At 35.2% G+C, this 19,235-nt stretch overlaps 3 protein-coding genes across 3 annotated transcripts; 2 read left to right on the top strand and 1 right to left on the bottom strand.

Annotated features, from left to right (window-relative positions):
* Window positions 1–168: 168 nt before the first annotated feature.
* LOC105995458 (olfactory receptor 8H1-like) lies at window positions 169–1,116 on the top strand. The gene has a single exon (XM_013029172.1). It carries the CDS (start codon window positions 169–171, stop codon window positions 1,114–1,116), a length of 948 nt encoding a protein of 315 aa, XP_012884626.1.
* A 3,048-nt stretch (window positions 1,117–4,164) lies between these two features.
* On the bottom strand, window positions 4,165–5,151 carry LOC105995429 (olfactory receptor 1094-like). The gene has a single exon (XM_013029139.1). The coding sequence runs from the start codon at window positions 5,149–5,151 to the stop codon at window positions 4,165–4,167; it is 987 nt and encodes a 328-aa protein (XP_012884593.1).
* Window positions 5,152–9,834: 4,683 nt separating this feature from the next.
* On the top strand, window positions 9,835–18,938 carry LOC105995352 (olfactory receptor 1094-like). Its single transcript, XM_013029058.1, has 4 exons — window positions 9,835–9,858; window positions 10,573–10,599; window positions 12,783–12,802; window positions 17,951–18,938. Exon 4 carries the CDS (start codon window positions 18,006–18,008, stop codon window positions 18,936–18,938), a length of 933 nt encoding a protein of 310 aa, XP_012884512.1. The 5' UTR covers window positions 9,835–9,858; window positions 10,573–10,599; window positions 12,783–12,802; window positions 17,951–18,005.
* Window positions 18,939–19,235: the final 297 nt, after the last annotated feature.

Raw genomic sequence — 19,235 nt, 5'->3', positions numbered from 1 at the left:
TTGTAAAAAATGTGTGATTAACTTTGAGACAGCCTAAGCTATGGATAAAAATACTAGACCATTCAGAAAATCACAATGCACACACACACACACACACACACACACAAATCTTTACTTATTGGAGCTAAGTATCACTTTTCTTTTCTTTACAGTGACCATAAGCACACCATGAGAACCTGGAATAACACAAAGTATCCTGATTTCATCCTTATGGGACTGACAGGCTCTGGCGAGGTGCAGCTGGCACTGTCTGTGTTGTTTCTCCTGATTTACCTGATTAGTGTGCTAGGCAACCTAGGCATGATCATGATAATTCGCCTGGATCTCCAGCTTCACACCCCTATGTATTTTTTCCTCACTCACCTCTCATTTCTTGACCTCAGCTACTCAAGTGTCATCACCCCTAAAACCCTAGCGAACTTACTGACTTCCACAAAGAGTATTTCCTTCCTGAGCTGCTTCACCCAGATGTACTTTTTTGTCCTGCTTGGTGCTGCAGAATGCTTTCTCCTCGCCTCCATGGCCTATGATCGCCACGTGGCTATCTGCAGTCCTTTGCGCTATCCAGTGATTATGTCCAGAAGATTCTGTCAGGTCCTGATCACAGGGTCCTACCTGATTGGTTTCATGGACTCTTCTGTGAACACTGTGTGTATGAGTAGATTAAAGTTTTGTAACTCCAATATAATCTCACATTTTTTTTGTGACACAACCCCAATGTTAGCACTGTCCTGCACTGATACATATGAGGTTCAAATTGTAATATTCATTTTTGCTGGTTTTACCCTAATGGTCTCCCTTATCACAATATCTGTGTCCTATGTGTCCATTCTGTCCACTATTTTGAAAATTAAATCCACCTCAGGGAAGCAGAAAGCCTTCTCCACCTGTGCCTCTCACCTGCTGGGAGTCACCATTTTCTATGGCACTATGATCTTCACTTATTTAAAACCCAAGAAGTCTTACTCCCTGGGCAAGGATCAAGTGGCTTCTGTGTTTTACACAATTGTGATCCCCATGCTCAACCCACTCATTTATAGCCTTAGGAACAAGGAAGTGAAGAGTGCTTTCTTTCGAGTCATGCAAAAGAGAGTATTCACTGGGCAACTAAAATAACAACGATGTGTAACGTACTTTTTAATTCATCCTTAAAACCAATTCCTTTTAGTCATGTCATTGTCTGCCTGTAAGAATAATTATATAATTAGTCTACATTTCTGTAGAACTGTCATTCATTTATACAATGATGTTGAGACATTTCCTGCAACATTTTAAAATTGCATATTGTGTTTGTCCATCATGACATATGTGCTTGAAGGACACCTAATATTCATAAAAAGAAAATCTTGTCAATCTTAAAACTGTGTCACATAGTATACCTTTCTTTGTTTTAAAATTTTATTTTATTGTACAGGTGATGTGTGCAGAGGGGTTACGTGACATAAGTAAGAGAATCAGTACATATTTTGTTGAACATTGTTATCCCTTCCCTCATTTTCTCCCACTTTCTCTTCCCCATCCTTCTTCCCTCCTCCATCCCCCACCCCTGCCAAGTTGTAAAGTTCATTTCCAGCATTGTGTCTTGTAAGAATCACTGTTGCATTACTTCATTCTTTGTCCTTTGTCTCACCATTTTGTCTTCCCCTTTTCCTTCCCCAAATCAGATAAACATATGTACAAGATACACAGTACCAAAATCAAAAACAGTGATAACAGATGATCGGCTAAAGGGGGGGGGGAAAGAAGGAAAAAAGAAATAACTTCACACAATACATTAAAAGAAACAAAAACCCTTCTTGTTTCCATATCCTGGAGTTCATTTCTATATCCATCTTTTTATATGGTCAGAGAACATAGCTATTGAACTAGTGTCATCCTTTGCTAGGACTATCCCAGACATTTACTAATTATTACAAATGAAGGAAACCATAGAGGCTATGTTTCTTGACATCTGGAATACTTCACTTAATATGTTTTTTTGCTGAGCCTTTCCATCTCCTTATGGATAGAGCAATGCCATTCCTTCTGATGGAAGCATAGAGTTCCTTTGTGTGTATATGCCACATTTTCTTGATCCAGTTAGAATGGCTATAATCAAGAACTCTAATAACAACAGATGCTGGAGGGGATGTGGACAGAAAGGAACATTACTGCATTGTTAGTGGGAGTGTAAACTTGATTAACCACTTTGGAAACTAGTGTGGAGGTTCCTCCCCTATGACCCAGCAATTCCACTTTCAGGCATTTACCCAAATGATCACAAACAAGACCATAGGAAAGCTACCAGCAAAACTATGTTTACTGCAGCATTATTTACCATAGCTAAGATATAGAACCAACCCAAATGCCCCTCAGAGATGAACGGATCAAGAAAATATGGTATATATACACAATGGAATTCTATACCTCCATCAAAAAGAATGGCATTGCCCCCATTAGTTAGGAAATGGAAAGACTTGGAAAAAATTATATTAAGTGAAGTAAGCTAGGCCCAAAGAAACATAGGTCCCATGGTTTCCCTTATTTGCAATAGCTCGTATATGTCTGAGGCAAGCAGAAACTGTCAAATAAGTTGATGTTAGGCGAAATGATCCCCAAGGTAAGGATTCAAATGTTTTTTTTTTCATTCTTGTGATTGTTTCTAACATATTTATAAGATGAATTATTTGTTGCTTTGTATGTCCCTCCTCCAAGGTATAACCCCTGCTTTCACTGTATTTTATGTTGGTTTAATTTGTGGAGGGGAAGGGAAAAAACACATTATTTAAATAGGGGTACAGGTGGACCCATTGCAACAATGAGATATACAAGACGTTATGTCAAAAACCAAACTTTACAACTTTGGCCGGGGGATAGGGGGGTGGTGTTAGTGGGGTAAGAGGGGTGGGGGTGTGGGGGGGAGAAGGAAGGGATGGTAAGGGGAAACAAAGGAGGAGGCAACAATGCTTGATAAGAAATATACTCATTACCTTGCCCAAGTAATTGTAACCTCTCTGTACTCTATTTTCATAATAAAAACAATGATGCTTATTGAAATGAACTGCCGAAATGGAAACAAGAGGTTTGGGTGTTTGTTTATTTCTTTTTTAATCTTACTGTACTGTTTGCAGTTATTGCTTTTTTCTTTCATTTTTCCTTTGGTTTATTCCCTGTTGTCACTGTTTTTGATTTCTAAATTCTTTGTCTTTTTTATTAGTCTATCTGATTTATGAAGGAAAGTACAATCACACAATCTGACAAAGGGTAAACCAATTCAACAGTGATACATACAAGACACTATATTGGAAATTAATTTTAAAGTGTGTTGGGGGGAAATTTGGGAAAAAATGGGAGAAAATGAGGGAAAATATTCAAAATAATGTACTCATCTTACTTATATAAATGTAATCCATTTATACATCATTGGTACAAAAAATTTAAATTAGAAAAGAAAGAAAACAAATGAAATGTAATTACTTGTTTTCTTTGTTTTTTTTTTTAAATTTAGTGTACATTATGAAGACTAGTAACAATTATGCTCTTTTGATCTTGGAGTAGCCAGGTTCAATAGTCATTTCTAGCTTGTTGTCTAAGCTATCTTAGGTTTTGTTGATCCTTAGAGGTGTACACACTCAGTAAGCACTACATCAGTTTACACTTTTGAATTTCACAAGGGCTTTTGGTAACTTCTGTGATGCAGAAGTGAAAAGAAAAATTTAAATAATGGAAGAGAAAACTCTAGTTTTGAGTCAAACTGGGGAAAATATAGAAATAACTACCTTACTCTGTTTAATGTTTGGATCAATAGGACAATTGAAGCAACATTTTACCAGAGAAAGACTGAGTGATAGGATCCCATTGATTCTGGAAATGTACAGATGTAAGCTATTTCAAACCAGAAAATCCTGAATAAATCATTTAATGCATAATCCATGAAGGTCAGATTACACAAAAGAAGCAGAGTGATTCCTGTCCATTGATGATTAATTAATTCAGATAAATTTGGACAAATTTCAGACATGAAATTGACAAAATAGGCAGAGGTTTCTACCATGTTAGATTATAAAATTGATGATAGTTTGTTTGGAAATATTTTAGTAATATAATCAAGATTTGAATTTCCTCCAGTTTCTGATTAAACAAGAGTAGATGTACCATCAGCATACTTGACAATTCTTCTTATATTTAAAAATTCACTTGATTGACGAACCAATTTCTTTTCAATAATTTCTTCATTGCCTCCTTTACGTCTTTGTTTCTCAAACTGTAAATGATGGGATTCAGCATGGGGATCACAATGGTGTAAAATGTCGACACAATCATATCATGCTCCAAGGCATAGTTAGAACTTGGTCTCACATACATGAAGAGGATCGTCCCATGATAAATGGACACTCCAGTTAGGTGAGAGCCACAGGTAGAGAACACTTTTCTCCTTCCTTCAGCTGAATGCATTCTCAGAATGGCCAACAGAATGAAACCATAGGAGACCAGGACAATCAGAATAGTGACTATCTCAATAGACCCTACACAGTAGAAGAGTAGAAGCTGGTTTATTTTTGTGTCAGAACAGGAAATAGCAAGTAGTGGAGGAATATCACAGAAGACATGCCTGATTTCATTGGATCCACAGAAGGACAGGCTAAAGGTAGCCACTGTGTGTATCAATGCATGTGTAATGCCACCAAGATAGGAAGCCATGATGAGTGGCAGATAAACTCTGGCTGACATGGTCACTGAGTACAGGAGGGGGTTGTAGATGGCTACATAGCGGTCATAAGCCATAGCAGCCAAAAGAAAACATTCTGTGGTTCCAAAAGTCACAAAGAGAAGCATTTCTGTGACACACCCTGCATAAGAAATGGATTTATTCTTTGCAAGAAAATTTACCAACATCTTTGGTGTGACAACGCTAGAATAGCAGGCATCCAAGAATGATAACACACTCAGAAAATAGTACATGGGGTTGTGTAGCCGAGAATCTACTATTACCAATAACACCAATCCCAAATTGCCTACTAGAGTAAAAAGATAGACTGCTAGAAATAGTAAAAATAAGATGACTTGCAGTTCAAAATCATCTGTGAATCCCCTGAGTATAAACATGTTAACTTCAGTCTTATTGTTTGAATGAATTCTGAACAAATCCATACTTCGTGGTATCCCTGGCATTTGTTGGTCCTCAAAGCAATAGCTTGTGAACCTAGAGTCCAGTTACATCTTCATCTTCACATTTTTGGCACACATAAGGAAGTCTTCAAGGCAGATTGATTGAGCAGTTATGCAGGTAGGTCCAGCCAGATGCATGGTTCTGTTTAAATGAATTGAAGAATATATTTTATTCATTTACTGTCTTTTTCTCATGCAACCACAAATGATCTACCTATTACACTGGCTGAATTTCTAGTTTCTTTTTCTTTCTTTCTGGAAATAAACAAGGACTTCTTACCTGCTAGGCAAGGGATTTACCACTGATCTATATACCAATGTATGCCTTCCATTTTATCAAATTTCTACATTAATTTCATATTGTATGTCTGCATTTTCAAAGTTAGGGTTCTCCTGCTTGAGCTTTAGCTCATTTTTTATTTTGTTTGTGTTTGTTTTTGTGTTGTTTTGTTTGGCTGGTTAATTGGAGAAGAGTCTCAAGGACTTCCTTGTCCAGGCTGCTTCCAACTGTGATTCTCAGATCTCAGTCTCCTAAGTGGCTAAGCTTATAGGTCTGAGCCACTGGAACCTGATTTTAAAAAACAAAAATCACTATTTAAACAATTTTAAATAGGGATACAGGTGGGCCCATTGCAGCAATGAGATGTACAAGATGTTATGTCGAAAAACAAAATTTACAACTTTGGCATGGGGGTGAGTGGGGGAGGAGGTGAGGGGAGTTGGAGATGGGAAGGGATGGGAAGGAGAAACAAGGGAGGAGGACCAATGTTTGATAAGAAATGTACTCATTACCTTGCTCATGTAATTGTAACCACTCTGTATGGTATTTTCTCAACTAAAAAATCTCTAAAAAGTTTTACAAATGGGATTTTAATTTGAGCAATGAGTACAACTATCTCAATCAATGTCACCCCTTCCACCGTTTTCCCCCATGTCTCCCATCCCTACCCATTCCCTCAATCTGAATTTCCTTTTCATCTGACAATCATCCCATTCCATTAGCACCTGAGAGATAGAAATGAGCAGAATAGATGATGCTCTTAACAGAAGTAATCTTGTTTGCATAAAATGGTTAATTCAAAAGATTAATGTATTTGTCTCCTGAAGTAAAATTTTTCTTAAAGTATTCTTTAAATTTTCATTCTTGACACAAATACCATTAATTGTCCATTTGTGACATCCATTTTTACTGGTATTTTTAAATGAATTTGAATTTCATAGAATGAGAGGTTTCAATTTATATTCTGATTTTTAAGCAGTCCTTGAGCATATATATATGTATATTTAATACATAATTTTGTTAAAATTAATTCATGGGATATACAAAACTATACAAATAAAATATATCCCATATGTTTCTTTTTTTCTTTTTTTATGTATTTATTTTTAATTGTGAAAATACCATACAGAGGGGTTACAATTACATGAGCAAGGTAATGGGTACATTTCTTATCAAGCATTGTTGCCTCCTCCTTTGTTTCCCCTTCCCATCCCTTCCCATCCCCCACTGTCCCCTATCCCCTGCCAGAGCCAAAGTTGTAAAGTTCGTTTTTTGACATAACGTCTTGTACATCTCACTGTTGCAATGGGTCCTCCTGTATCCTTATTTAAACAATTTGTTTTTTCCCTTCCCCTCCCCAAATTATACCAACATCAAATACAGTGTAAACAGGGGTTATACTGTGGGGGAGGGACGTACAAAGCAACAAAGAAATCATCTTATAAATATGTTAGAAACAATAGCAAGAAAGAAAAACCATTTGAGTCCTTATCCTGAGGTTCATCTGTTTCCTTGCACTTTATTTTGTGAAAATTTCTTCTGTTACAATGGTAGCCACATTTCTTTCCTATCTACTGGGAAATATTTTTCTACATGGTTCATCTATATTAATTTGTTTAGTTCTGTTTTAATTTAGTTAGTCCTAACAATACCATGGGTAATGTACGATAACATTTTCCATTTTAAAATGAGACATCCTTTGTGGAAACTAATTTGCATAGGGTTACCTCAGTAGTTAGCAGTGGAAGTTGACATCTAGTCAGACTTGAGAGTGTGCTCACATTCAGTTTACAGAAGCAATGCCGCAATGATGGATGTGAATCCCACATGTTTCTATACCAATGTTTACAGAAATTATTAAACACAATCATAGTGTGAGTCATAAATGTGCATGCAACAACTCAAAAAAAATTGAATTCTTTTGTATCTAGACAGAATGCTTTTATAATGAAAACTAAAATATTAGATCAACTATAATACCTAACAAATTTTAAGAATTTGGGCTGAGTTGGAGGCCAGTAGAGTTTATCTTACGCATGTGAAGTCATGGGTTTAGTCTCCACACTTTAAGTCCCTCTCCACAAAACAAGCAAATTTCCAAACACAGATTCATGATGATGGATTTCATTTTTCCTCCTACATGTCCCACACCAAACTACATTACCAATACAATAATATTTACTGGACACAGAGCTGAACTGGATGTAAAAAATTTATTTATACTCAATATGAAAAACACTAGATTTTGACATACTAAACCTCCTATCAATCAAAAACATCGTGAGAATGATATCTGAAAACTCTTTAGAAGAAGAAACCATATGTCTTTTTTCTCAATAAGCATCTCAGAGGATTTCTGGGGAAGATGTTTTAATATATATAGAACAAAAATTTCATAAAGTAGGATTACAAGCAGTCAAAAGCTTGATCCTTTGAGATTTCTAGAATTCTTAATTAAAATAAATTCAAATTTCTTTGTGTAAAGTGAAAAAATTAACATTTAACATACAGAGATGAAATATTTTCTATTTTTGTTTGGATACATTTATAAAAATAATTAATAAACCATCAACTAGTCCTACAACCATACGTGCAAGTGTAAGAATTCACGCAGTATCTTTACAATAAAAATATATATATGTATATGGTCCTGAAGAAAGGATCATAAATTCTTTTTTCCATATTTGCCTGCGAGGATATTCCTCTTGTAATATGAAATGTCTTTAGATATTTAGAGTTTGATTGGAGTGGGTCAAACAATCACAAGCAAGGTCAAACCAAAGCTATCAGCACAACAATGTTTATTATAGCATCATTCACCATTGTTTATTGTAGCATTATTCACCATAGCTAAGATAGGGAACCAACCCAGGTGCCCCTCAGTAGATGAATGGATCAAGAAAATGTGGTATATATACACAATGGAATTTTATGCCTCCATCAGAAAGAATGACATTGCCTCATTTGTTAGGAAATGGAAAGACTTGGAAAAATTAATACTAAGTGAAGTAAGCCAGGCCCAAAGAAACATAGGTCCCATGGTTTCCCTTGTTTGCAATCACTAGTACATGTCTAGGACAAGCAGAGAAGGTCAAAGGCTATGTATATATGACCATATAAGATGATGTTAAGCAAAATGTACCCCAAAACAGGGACACAAGTGGCTTTTTCTTTCTTGCTATTTTTTTTAATGTACTTATAATGCACTATGTGGTTCTTTTGTTTCTTTTGTATGTTCTTCCCCCATGGTATATCCCCTGTTTTCACTGTATTTGATTCTGGTGTTCTACTTCTTGTATATACATTTTAATAAGTTGGGGAAGGGAAGAGATAAAGCGGAATGCTTAATTGGAGATACAAGTTGACCCATTGTGACAATGAGATGTACAGCAAAAAGTTGAAAACAAAATTTACAAACTCAGTGGGGCATGGGGGGGCAGAAGGAGGGGAAAAGGAGGAGTTGGAGAGGAGGGGAGAGAAGGGATGGTAGGGAAAAAACAAAGGAGGAGGTAACAATGCTCGGTAGGAAATATACTCATTACCTTACTCATATAACTGTAACCCCTCTGTACAGAATTTTTACAAAATTTTATAGAATTATATATATATATATATATAAGAATTCAAAAAAAAGAATTTGTGTATTGATTAGTCATTTCAAATACACTAAATTGTGTTCCTGTTGAAATATATCCCTTCAAAATTATCTAAACTCCACAATTTTTGTCTTTCAAGGTTCTAGTTATGATGAATTTTGATAGACAAAAATTATTAGTAGTCCTAGGACTCCATTTGGAAGACAATTTCAGGTGAAGTAGAATCCTCTTTCTTAGATTTTAATACTTTATGGCATAAAGTTCAGTTTGTAAGCAAGTTATGACTAATAGATACTTCCTAAGTAGTAGAAAGCTTTTCCTCTTACCTTTTCAAATGAACTGCTTCACCAAGTAAGGCAAGCCACAAGTGTTACCTATTTTAATCCTTCTACTACATGCTGAAGACCCTCCTGAGGTACACAGGGAAGTCTCAAGGAGAAAACACACTAATTGCCTTCTGGGAAATGAAAATGCCAAGGTAATCTTTGTAAATACAGGAAGAAAATCTTTGTAAATACATGAAGGATTAAAAGTAATCAATTATATGATAAATGACAAAACAGAATACAGAACTGAACACTAAACCCAAGAATCAAATTATCCCTCAATGAAGATAAATATATGCTTAAAAGTAGGATATAAATATAATGTGTTGGAAATAGATCCAATTTTTAGACTAATTAGGTGACACTGATCTTATAAAATTCTTTAAAATTCAGTTTTCTCCTCTTGAAAATAGAATTTTTTCAATTTTCTGTGTCTTGTGAAGATATATAGATGTAACATATCACATATGTTTGTGTAGATTATATGATATATAATGTATACAATAATGTATAATATATTAGAATGATTATAATATATAATGTATTATAATATATAACAATATATGATAAATTACAACATAGTATAATATATATTGTATATAATAAATATTATATATGTTATTTATAAGTCATTACAAATATATACATGTATATTAAATACTAAATAAATAATATAAAGATGTAACCCTTGACAAAATGTGTGATCATCAATTAATATAATAACTTCTCATGCTGGTTTTTATAAAACTCTGTTTAATCCACCTTCCTCTTCATCATCAAAATATTACCTTTTGAATTCTTTCAGTATTTTAGGCATATATATATATATTATATAGAGTATAGATATGTAATATATATATAGATGTTTGTATGTAACTATATCATGTAGATATAAGCTATATGTATATTAAATACTTAATGAACTAATATAAAATATAACTTATGAAAAATGTCTAGCCTTAAATAATCTACCTATACATAATGATTTAGATTTTAGTGTGCTGCAATTCCTAATAGTGTGGGAACTTTTAGCTTATTACATGATTAATAAAACAACTAAAATATAAAGGCTTATATTTAAACTAAATACATAAATGGAAGCCATTACCAGGAGAGTTATTTTAATATTTAGTACTTGTTTGATTCCTGTATGACCTCCCTCATCTGTTTATCATCTTTTCCTTTTGTCAGTGTATTTTGTAAATTCATGAGCTCCATGCAGTCAATTAATTTGCCACTTTCCCACTAAATTCTTAGGGAAACTGATAATCACATTAAGATTTTACTGTATTACAGATTAAATAAACTTTAGCCTGTGGTTAAGTGAAATTTCTTCATGTTAACATTTGGTCATAAATTATCATCTTTTTTTCTCCTCTTAATAACAGATTCTTTAATTTTGTTGTATGTATTCGTTCTTGCATTTTTTCAGGTAATCAGTATTTAGAGTAAATCTGAGGTTTGTTGATGTTGGTAAAAACTGAGTTTTCTTTTTTTTATTAAATTTTTATTTTTATTTTTTGTGAACATACTGTACAGAGGGGTTACAATTACATGAGCAAGATAATGAGTATATTTCTTATCAAGCATTGCAGCCTCCTCCTTTGTTTACCCTTCACATCTCTTCCCAGCCTCCCCCCCATCCCCCAACCATACGTCCCCTCCCCCCCCCACCGAAGTTGTAAAGTTCGAAAAACTGAGTTTTCTATTTCTGCTGGTCTTTTGTCATCATCACTCAACCCATTTTACTCTAAGGATTTTTGTTTCTGTTTTTTAATAGCAAAATGCTTATTCTCATATCTAGAAATCTTTCTTACCTTCTCGTCTTTCAAAGTGGCTCACTAAAAATGCTTTCTAGCATCATATTTAATCACTCCACTAATTTCTTAATTCAAATCTCATACAAATGAACTGATGTTATTTTCTCTACAATACATGCAAAATCTTTTTTTGTGTGTTTTTGTTTTTTTTATTGTGAGAATACCCTACAGAGGAGTTACAATTACATGGGCAAGATAACAAGCTTATTTCTTATCAAGCATTGTTGCCTTCCCTTCCCATTTCTTCCCATACTCCCCCTACCTAATCCTCTCCCCTCTCCCTCCCCCCTCCCCCACGCCACCAAAGTTGCAAAGTTCATTTCTCCACATAATGAATTGTACATCTCATTGTTGCAATGGGTCCACCTCTATCCCTAGTTAAACGATTGGTTTTTACCCTTCCCCTCCACAAATTATAGGAACATCAAATACAGTGAAAGCAGGGATTATACCGTGGGGGAGGGACATAGAAAGCAACAAAGAAATCATCTTATAAATGTGTTAGAAACAATTGCATGAAAGAAAAAAAAGCATTTGAATACTTATCTTGGGGTTCATTCCCCTAACATCAAATTATCTAATCTTTTCTGCTTGACTCAGACATATTCTAGTTATTGCAAATAAGGGAAACCATGGGACCTATGTTTCTTTGGGCCTGGCTTACTTCACTTGATATAAGTTTTTTCCAAGTCTTTCCATTTCCTAACAAATGGGGCAATGACATTCTTTCTGATGGAGACAAAGAATTCCATTGCGTATATATACCACATTTTCTTGATCCATTCAGCTACAGAGGGGCATCTAGGTTGGTTCCATATCTTAGCTATGGTAAATAATGTTGCAATAAACATAGTTGTGCTGGTAGCTTTAGTGTGGTCTTGTTTCTGTTATTTGGGTAAATGCCAAAGTGGGATTGCTGGGTCATAGGGAGTTCTATGTGAAGTCTTTTGAGGAACCTCCATACTACTTTCCAAAGTGGTTGAACAAGTTTACACTCCCACAAACAATGCAGTAGGGTTCCCTTCTATCCCTCCAGCATCTGTTGCTATTAGAGTTCTTGATTATAGCCATTCTAACTGGGGTGAGGTGGTATCTCAATGTTGTTTTGATTTGCATTTCTTTTATGGCTAGGGAGGTTGAGCATTTCTTCATGTGTCTATTGGCCATCCTTCTTCCCTCTTCAGAGAAGTTTTTCTTTAAGTCTTTAGCCCACTTATTTATTGCGCAGTTGTTTCTTTGAGGATTTGTTGTTGGGGGATTTAATTTTTTGAGTTCCAGGTATATTTTAGATATGAGACCCTTGTCTGTTGTATGGCTAGTGAAGATCTTCTCCGAATCCGTAGGCTTTCTATTGATCTTGCTAGCTATGTCCTTTGCCATGCAGAAGCTCTGCAAGTTTATGCAATCCCATTTGCCCAAACTTTTTTTGATTTGTTGTGTTTCTGAGTCTCTATTAAGAAAATTTTGGCCTGTGCCAAGGAGACCTAGGGTTTCTCCTATTCCATCCTGCAATATTTTCAGAGTGTCTGCTTTGACTCCGAGGTCTTTGATCCATTTGGAGTTGATTCAGGTGCAGGGTGATATATAGGGATCTTGGTTTAGTTTTCTACACGTAGTTAACCAATTTTGCCAGCACCATTTACTGAAGAGGCTGTCTTTCCTCCATTCTATTTTTTTAGCTTCCTTATCGAAGATTAGATGGCTATAGGTCTTTAGGTTCATTTCTGGGTTTTCAATTCTATTCCATTGGTCCTGAGGTCTATTCTTGTGCCAGTACCAAGCTGTTTGGATTACTATGGCTTTGTAGTAGAGTTTGAAATTTGGTATTGTTAGTCTTCCAGCACTGTTCTTTATGTTGAGGATCATTTTTGCTATTTGGGGTCTTTTATTGTTCCATATGAATTTTTGGATTGCCTCTTCTATTTCCTTGAATAATGAGGTTGGATCATTGATAGGTATCACATTGAAATTGTAGATAGCCTTGGGAAGTATTGCAATTTTTTCTAAAAATATGATGTTTTCTAAAATACAATGTTGATCTTTCCAATCCAGGAGCATGGAAATTTTTGCCACTTTCTAAGTTCTGTTTTGATTTCCTTTTTCAAGTTTTTAAAGTTTTCATCATAGGTGTCCTTCACTTCTTTGGTTAAGTTAATTCCTAGGTATTTTATTTTTTGTGGGGCTATTACAAATGGAGTTGCTTTCCTAATATCAGCCACACTTTTCTCATTCTTGGCATACAAGAAAGCCATTGATTTTTGAGGGTTAATTTTATACCCTGCTACTTTGCCAAGGTTTTCCACATCAATGATCATTCATATCACTCTCTCAAAAAGGAATATCCAGGAAGTTGACCAAAAGGGAGAAATGGTTTATACCTTGCTTTGTGCCAGTATTAAAGATGTTCATTATTACAGTTTATTAAACACATATGTGGGTTTTTGTATCTTTCAGTAATATATTTATCACATACCACAGCTTGTGTTTATATATGTATATACATGCATGTCAAATGAATAATATATTTCACAATATCTTAGAGTTTACAATTTTGTTTTCTTCATTTGCCTGACATTTTGGTTGAGTTTCTATTATAATATTTCTCCAAAAGCTCAAAGTTCATTTACTTCTTAATAGCAAGTATGTAATATGACCAGAATAACATGAAATATATTTGAAGATGACTTCCTCCTCCTTCTGCTAGATTTTGTAAGGCATGTTGTGATTGTATATTACTGTGGTTAATTCAAATAGTTTACTTTTTCATATATAAATTGGTTTATATTGTGAGCATGAGAAAATTGGTCCCTAGGGATGTTAAATGATAACCCAGTAAGTAGCAAGTCTCTGTTATAATGTTCAGGATTCCTGTCTTAAGGATTCTTGTCTATTATTCAAACACTTTTGAAACAGTTTCTGGAAGCATTATTTTAAACCAGAGATCAAAGCACACTTTTCACTGTAAAAACCATTACGTGTCATGTCTTTCTGCAGAGCCATTTACAGATTCATTACTTAGTAAATCATCATATTGTTTCCTGAACATGAAGATAGATAATTAGAGAGCATTTCCCCCTGGAACAGCATCTCTTTGGGGCTTCAGGAGCAATTGTGTTCATATAAAACCTCTTATTTTATGAACCATGTTCATAGTAATTCCAAACTCACAACTTTTGTTTCACAGGTAAGAGAAACCATATAATTTTTTTTCTAAATATATTAAGAAACCAAAAATTTACTATTTACTACACTAAACAGGTAGCATAAAATCTCACTTCTTGCTGATTGCATAGAGAGGTAGAACATATGTACTACATTTTAATTAGAATTCAAAATGAACACAATCTGAAAAGTAACAAAGGTAATAAGAAATATTACATTTTTGTTAGTAGAGGTAAATAAAAATGTTCTAACTAGGGCACACACTTCCATTTTCTCAAGGAAAGAGAAGGTCTCTTGAAGTATGAACAATTAGTAAATTGCAGACAAAGGCTAACAAAAAGGTTAAAATAAAAATGTCCAACATTCAAGGAGCATCGATTTTTTGGGGGGTAGGGATGGGAGGGAATGTGTAGCTTGAACTCTGGGTCTGGGCACTGTCCCTGAGCTCTTCAGCTCAAATTGAGCACTCTACCATATGAGCCACAATGCCACTAAGAGTCTCATGGGCTTTCCTGCACTAGCTGGCTTTTAACCAAGACCTCAGAACTCAGCCTCCTGACTAGTTAGTATTACAGGCCTGAGCCACCAGTGCCCAGCATGTCTGCAATTTTGATCAATGGAGAAAAGTAATCAATCTTTCAATTTGGCTTATCTCACGAGTTAGGTAATTTTGAAGCAATTCCACAGTATTTCTGATTTCCAGTATTTTTAAAAAATTGCAAACCATTTCAAGAATGTTTCCTTCCTTTTCACCAAGAGGTAGGGATGTCACTTAGAAGCAGGGATTTACTAGCCAGAGGCAAGGGGGGACAAAAGTCCCAGAATTTTGAGTGAGACATCATGCTGGCTTTGCTTTTGACACTGATCTTAACGTGTTGCTGTAAAAGTGGAATAAAATATTTCCCACAAAAGCCCATCACTGTCTCAAGTGCTCAAAAGCTAGCTATTATTGTTCTTTGTTTGCCAACTTAGTGTAAACAATATTATGTTGTTTTCTGCCTTTCACTTCACTTGCAGTCATGTATAGGAATTAACTTAAAAATTACTTGTCATTACAATTTCCAAGAACAATAGTCATTTTATCCTTACAATTCTGATTTAACACAAGCTATTGTTTTTTAGAGAACCTCATGATACCTCTTTTTTTGCATCCTGTGGTGTGGATATTGAAAAATAAATGTTAATGTAGAATGAATATAGAAGGTAGAAAATGATTCCTAGAGAGTAGGAGGGAAGAAAGAATAATGAATGGCTGATAACTGCATGTTGTATGCATTTTCTGATATACGACAGACCTCAATAATATATACAAACGATGCATGCTCATTTTAAGTTATTTTAAAATTGAAACTATCATTTTTCAAGAGAAATAGAAGTACTTGACAAATAGAAGTACTTGGATCTTTCCTATTTCATTCATGCAAGGAAATGCAGCTCACCATGGTACAAGTATACCTGGTGTAATCCAATGCATATTTTGGCATGAACATGTTACACAATTTATAAAATTCTCTCTTGCTTAAAAATAGTCCAAAAATATGTGGTTTGGTAAGGAAAAACTATAATCATAATATTGCTCTATAACTATGGATTAATCCTGATAAAATAATGTTAGTGAGGGTAAGTATTACAAAACAAAGATTTGCCTTACTCAAAGAAGAAAATAGCTAGTAGAGCACTTGCCTTTATTTTGACAGTCCTGTATTTTATCTCAACCACAGAAAATATATTAAATAAAAGTAATAAAGAATGAGAAATCCAACTCAAGGTTAAGTCACATACAGTTACTGATGATTGACCATAATGTATATTTGTGACCAAATGTTTGACAACTAGAAAAGGTCTGATGAGAGAGGAAGTGAATTTGGTTGAGATATATTGTACTCATGTATGGGATTGTACTAATTATAATACTACAGCAATAGATTATGAATATGAACACTGACTCATTTATTATGATTTGTGTTATATAAATGCATGAGTATAATAAAATCTATTTTCTAAACAGAATTAGAAAGTACATACTTACAAATAAAGTTATATTTGACATACCTTTGCATAAACATAAAACCAATAATATAAAATTTAATTTATTCCATCTTTCATACCAACACTTATAATCTTAGCAATTACTTTCATACCTCATTATAAATATGTGGTTTGTTATATATCTAATTATAAATATTTGGTTTCTTATAGTTGAGTCATTTAGTCCTGATTTCACTGAGTGGCTAGACAACACTAAACAAGTACATTAATGTAAAGAAAAATTATAATTTCTAGTTTCTAAGAATGAGTCCTCTGATTGGTATTCAATATTTAAAGCAATGGGAAGACCAAAAAGGATAACAAGAATTTAGATTTCTGAAGGACTGAAAATGATGAACAATTCAGCTAGGGAAAAAAAGAGAAAATGGAATGATAGTAATTTAGGAAAAAATATTGGCTGGTGTTTGGTACAAATGGTAAAACACCTGACTAACCAACATGAGGCTAATTACCTCCAGTAACAGAAAAAAGCCAATATTTATTAATTCTACTAATAGGTCGATCTAAGGGAGATTAAAATACTTTCACAACTTTCCTACAAAATATTTATAACATACTGGAGGCAACTACTCTATTGCATCAAACGAATTAAACCTATTGTATTTTTTTTTCCAGTCCTGGAGCTTTAACTCAGGGCCTGTCCCTGAGCTTCTTTTGCTCAAGGATAGCATTCTACACTTGAGACATGGTGCTATTTCTGGCTTTTTCTGTTTATGTGGAATTAAGGAATCTTACCCAGGGTTTCATGCATACTAGGCAAATACTCTACCACTAAGCCACCTTCCCAGCCTGCATATTGTATTTTTAAATTTCAATTTTAATAACATCTTGCTCATCCATATTTATATCTTTGTTTTCAAATAGGTATTGTTCATACTCTGCAGAAGAGTAGATTATAACAAATCCTTTTATACAATTTTCAAAACAACTAGAATTCAGACATTCACGTTCTATACTCTGTTCACTCATTTGAGTGTCCTAAGAGTCTTTTACTGATATATTTTTGGAATTAACACATTATGTGAAAATAAGAAATTAAAAATGGGGATAATACGATGATTTTGAATGTGGCAAAGGCCTATCAGTGAGTGAAAACCTATATGTTCAATTGGATCCTGTATGAATAAAACCAAACCTGAACTCCTCATCTGATCTCCGTCCCCTTGATACCTTGGTTATTTGTGTTTCTTTTTTTGCTTTGTCAATCATGGGGCTTGAACTCTGGGCGTTGGCTCTGTCCCTCAGCTCTTCAGCTCAAGTATAGCACTCTACCACTTGAGCCACTTTTGGTATTCTGGTGGTTTATTGAATATGAGTCTCATGGACTTTCTTGCCAGGGCTGGCTTTCAACCACGATCCTCAGATCTCAACTGCCTGAGCAGCTAGTATTACAGGCATTTAACACTTGCATTCTCTTTAAGGAGTTGTACAAAGGAGTTGCCATTCACAGAAGCAGTTAATGAATACAATGTGGTGTCTTAATCAATGCTACCCCTTTCTATATTCTCACCCACCCATCTCACCCCATCCCTTTGGATCACAATAGTGTTTATTATTTTTATTTTATAGTTGCACGAATAGCAACCTCCTGCATCTCTTCAGGCCTGTTGTGTGTGATTTCCTCATGAGAAATATCACCGAGGTTACCATATTTGTATTCAGAGGCTTCACAGATAACACTGAGCTTCAAATTCTCCTCTTCTTCCTTTTTCTACCCATTTATCTTTTCACTCTCCTGGGAAATTTAGGAATGATCCTACTGGTGGCTGGAGATTCACGACTGCACAACCCCATGTACTATTTCCTGAGTGTCTTATCATCTCTGGACGCGTGCTTTTCAACCATCATTACCCCCAGAATGCTACTAGATTTTGTATCAGTAAAGAAAGCCATTTCACTGTCTGGCTGCGCGGCGCAGATGTTTCTGGCTGTGACGTGTGGGACCACAGAATGTTTTCTGCTGGCTGCAATGGCTTATGACCGCTACATAGCCATCTACCACCCTCTTCTCTACTCAGTGATCATGTCACCCAGAGTCTTCGTGCCCCTCATCCTTGTTTCTTTCGTTGGGGGAATCCTGCACTCTTCTATACACACAGGGGCCACCTGGAGCCTATCTTTCTGTGGCTCCAATGAACTTCAGCATTTCTTCTGTGATATCCCTCCTCTACTCGCGATCTCATGCACTGACACGCACATCAATCAGCTTCTGCTCTTCGTCTTTGTGAGTTCCATTGAGATGGTCACTCTCCTGATTGTCCTGGTGTCCTATGGCTTCATCCTGTTGGCCATCCTGAAGATGCGTTCAGCTGAAGGGAGGAGAAAGGTGTTCTCCACGTGTGGCTCTCACCTGACTGGGGTGTCCATTTATCACGGGACGATCCTCTTCATGTACATGAGGCCGAGTTCTAGCTACGCTCTGGAGCACGACATGATCGTGTCGGTGTTTTACACCATCGTGATCCCCATGCTCAACCCCATCATCTACAGTCTCAGAAACAAAGACGTGAAAGACGCACTGATGAAACTATGTAGAAAATATCGGTGTATGAATTAAAAATTAATTTTCACCTTGAGAATTCATCTGTAAGGGAAAGAAACAAGCTTTATTTCTGAGTGTGTCTTATTGTCACTTCTGAGAGCAAAAACAAACAACATAAAATTTAAAAAATCTGTTTTAGTACAGTGATGCTATGCCTGAAATTGGAGACTGAGTCCAAGAAGATCCACATGCCAAACAAGAGTCCAAATCACTTTAGCCACACCACCTCTCCCTCTCCTCCTTTTATTGATTGATTAATTCATTCATTCATTTGCTCGACTATCCATGTGTGTGTGCATGTTTATGTATATA

Source organism: Dipodomys ordii, unplaced genomic scaffold, assembly GCF_000151885.1.
Source record: "Dipodomys ordii isolate 6190 unplaced genomic scaffold, Dord_2.0 Scaffold117, whole genome shotgun sequence".
Lineage (NCBI taxonomy): Eukaryota > Metazoa > Chordata > Mammalia > Rodentia > Heteromyidae > Dipodomys > Dipodomys ordii.
The sequence above is the reverse complement of the archived record's forward strand: the minus strand, read 5'-3'. Positions and strand labels throughout refer to the sequence as shown.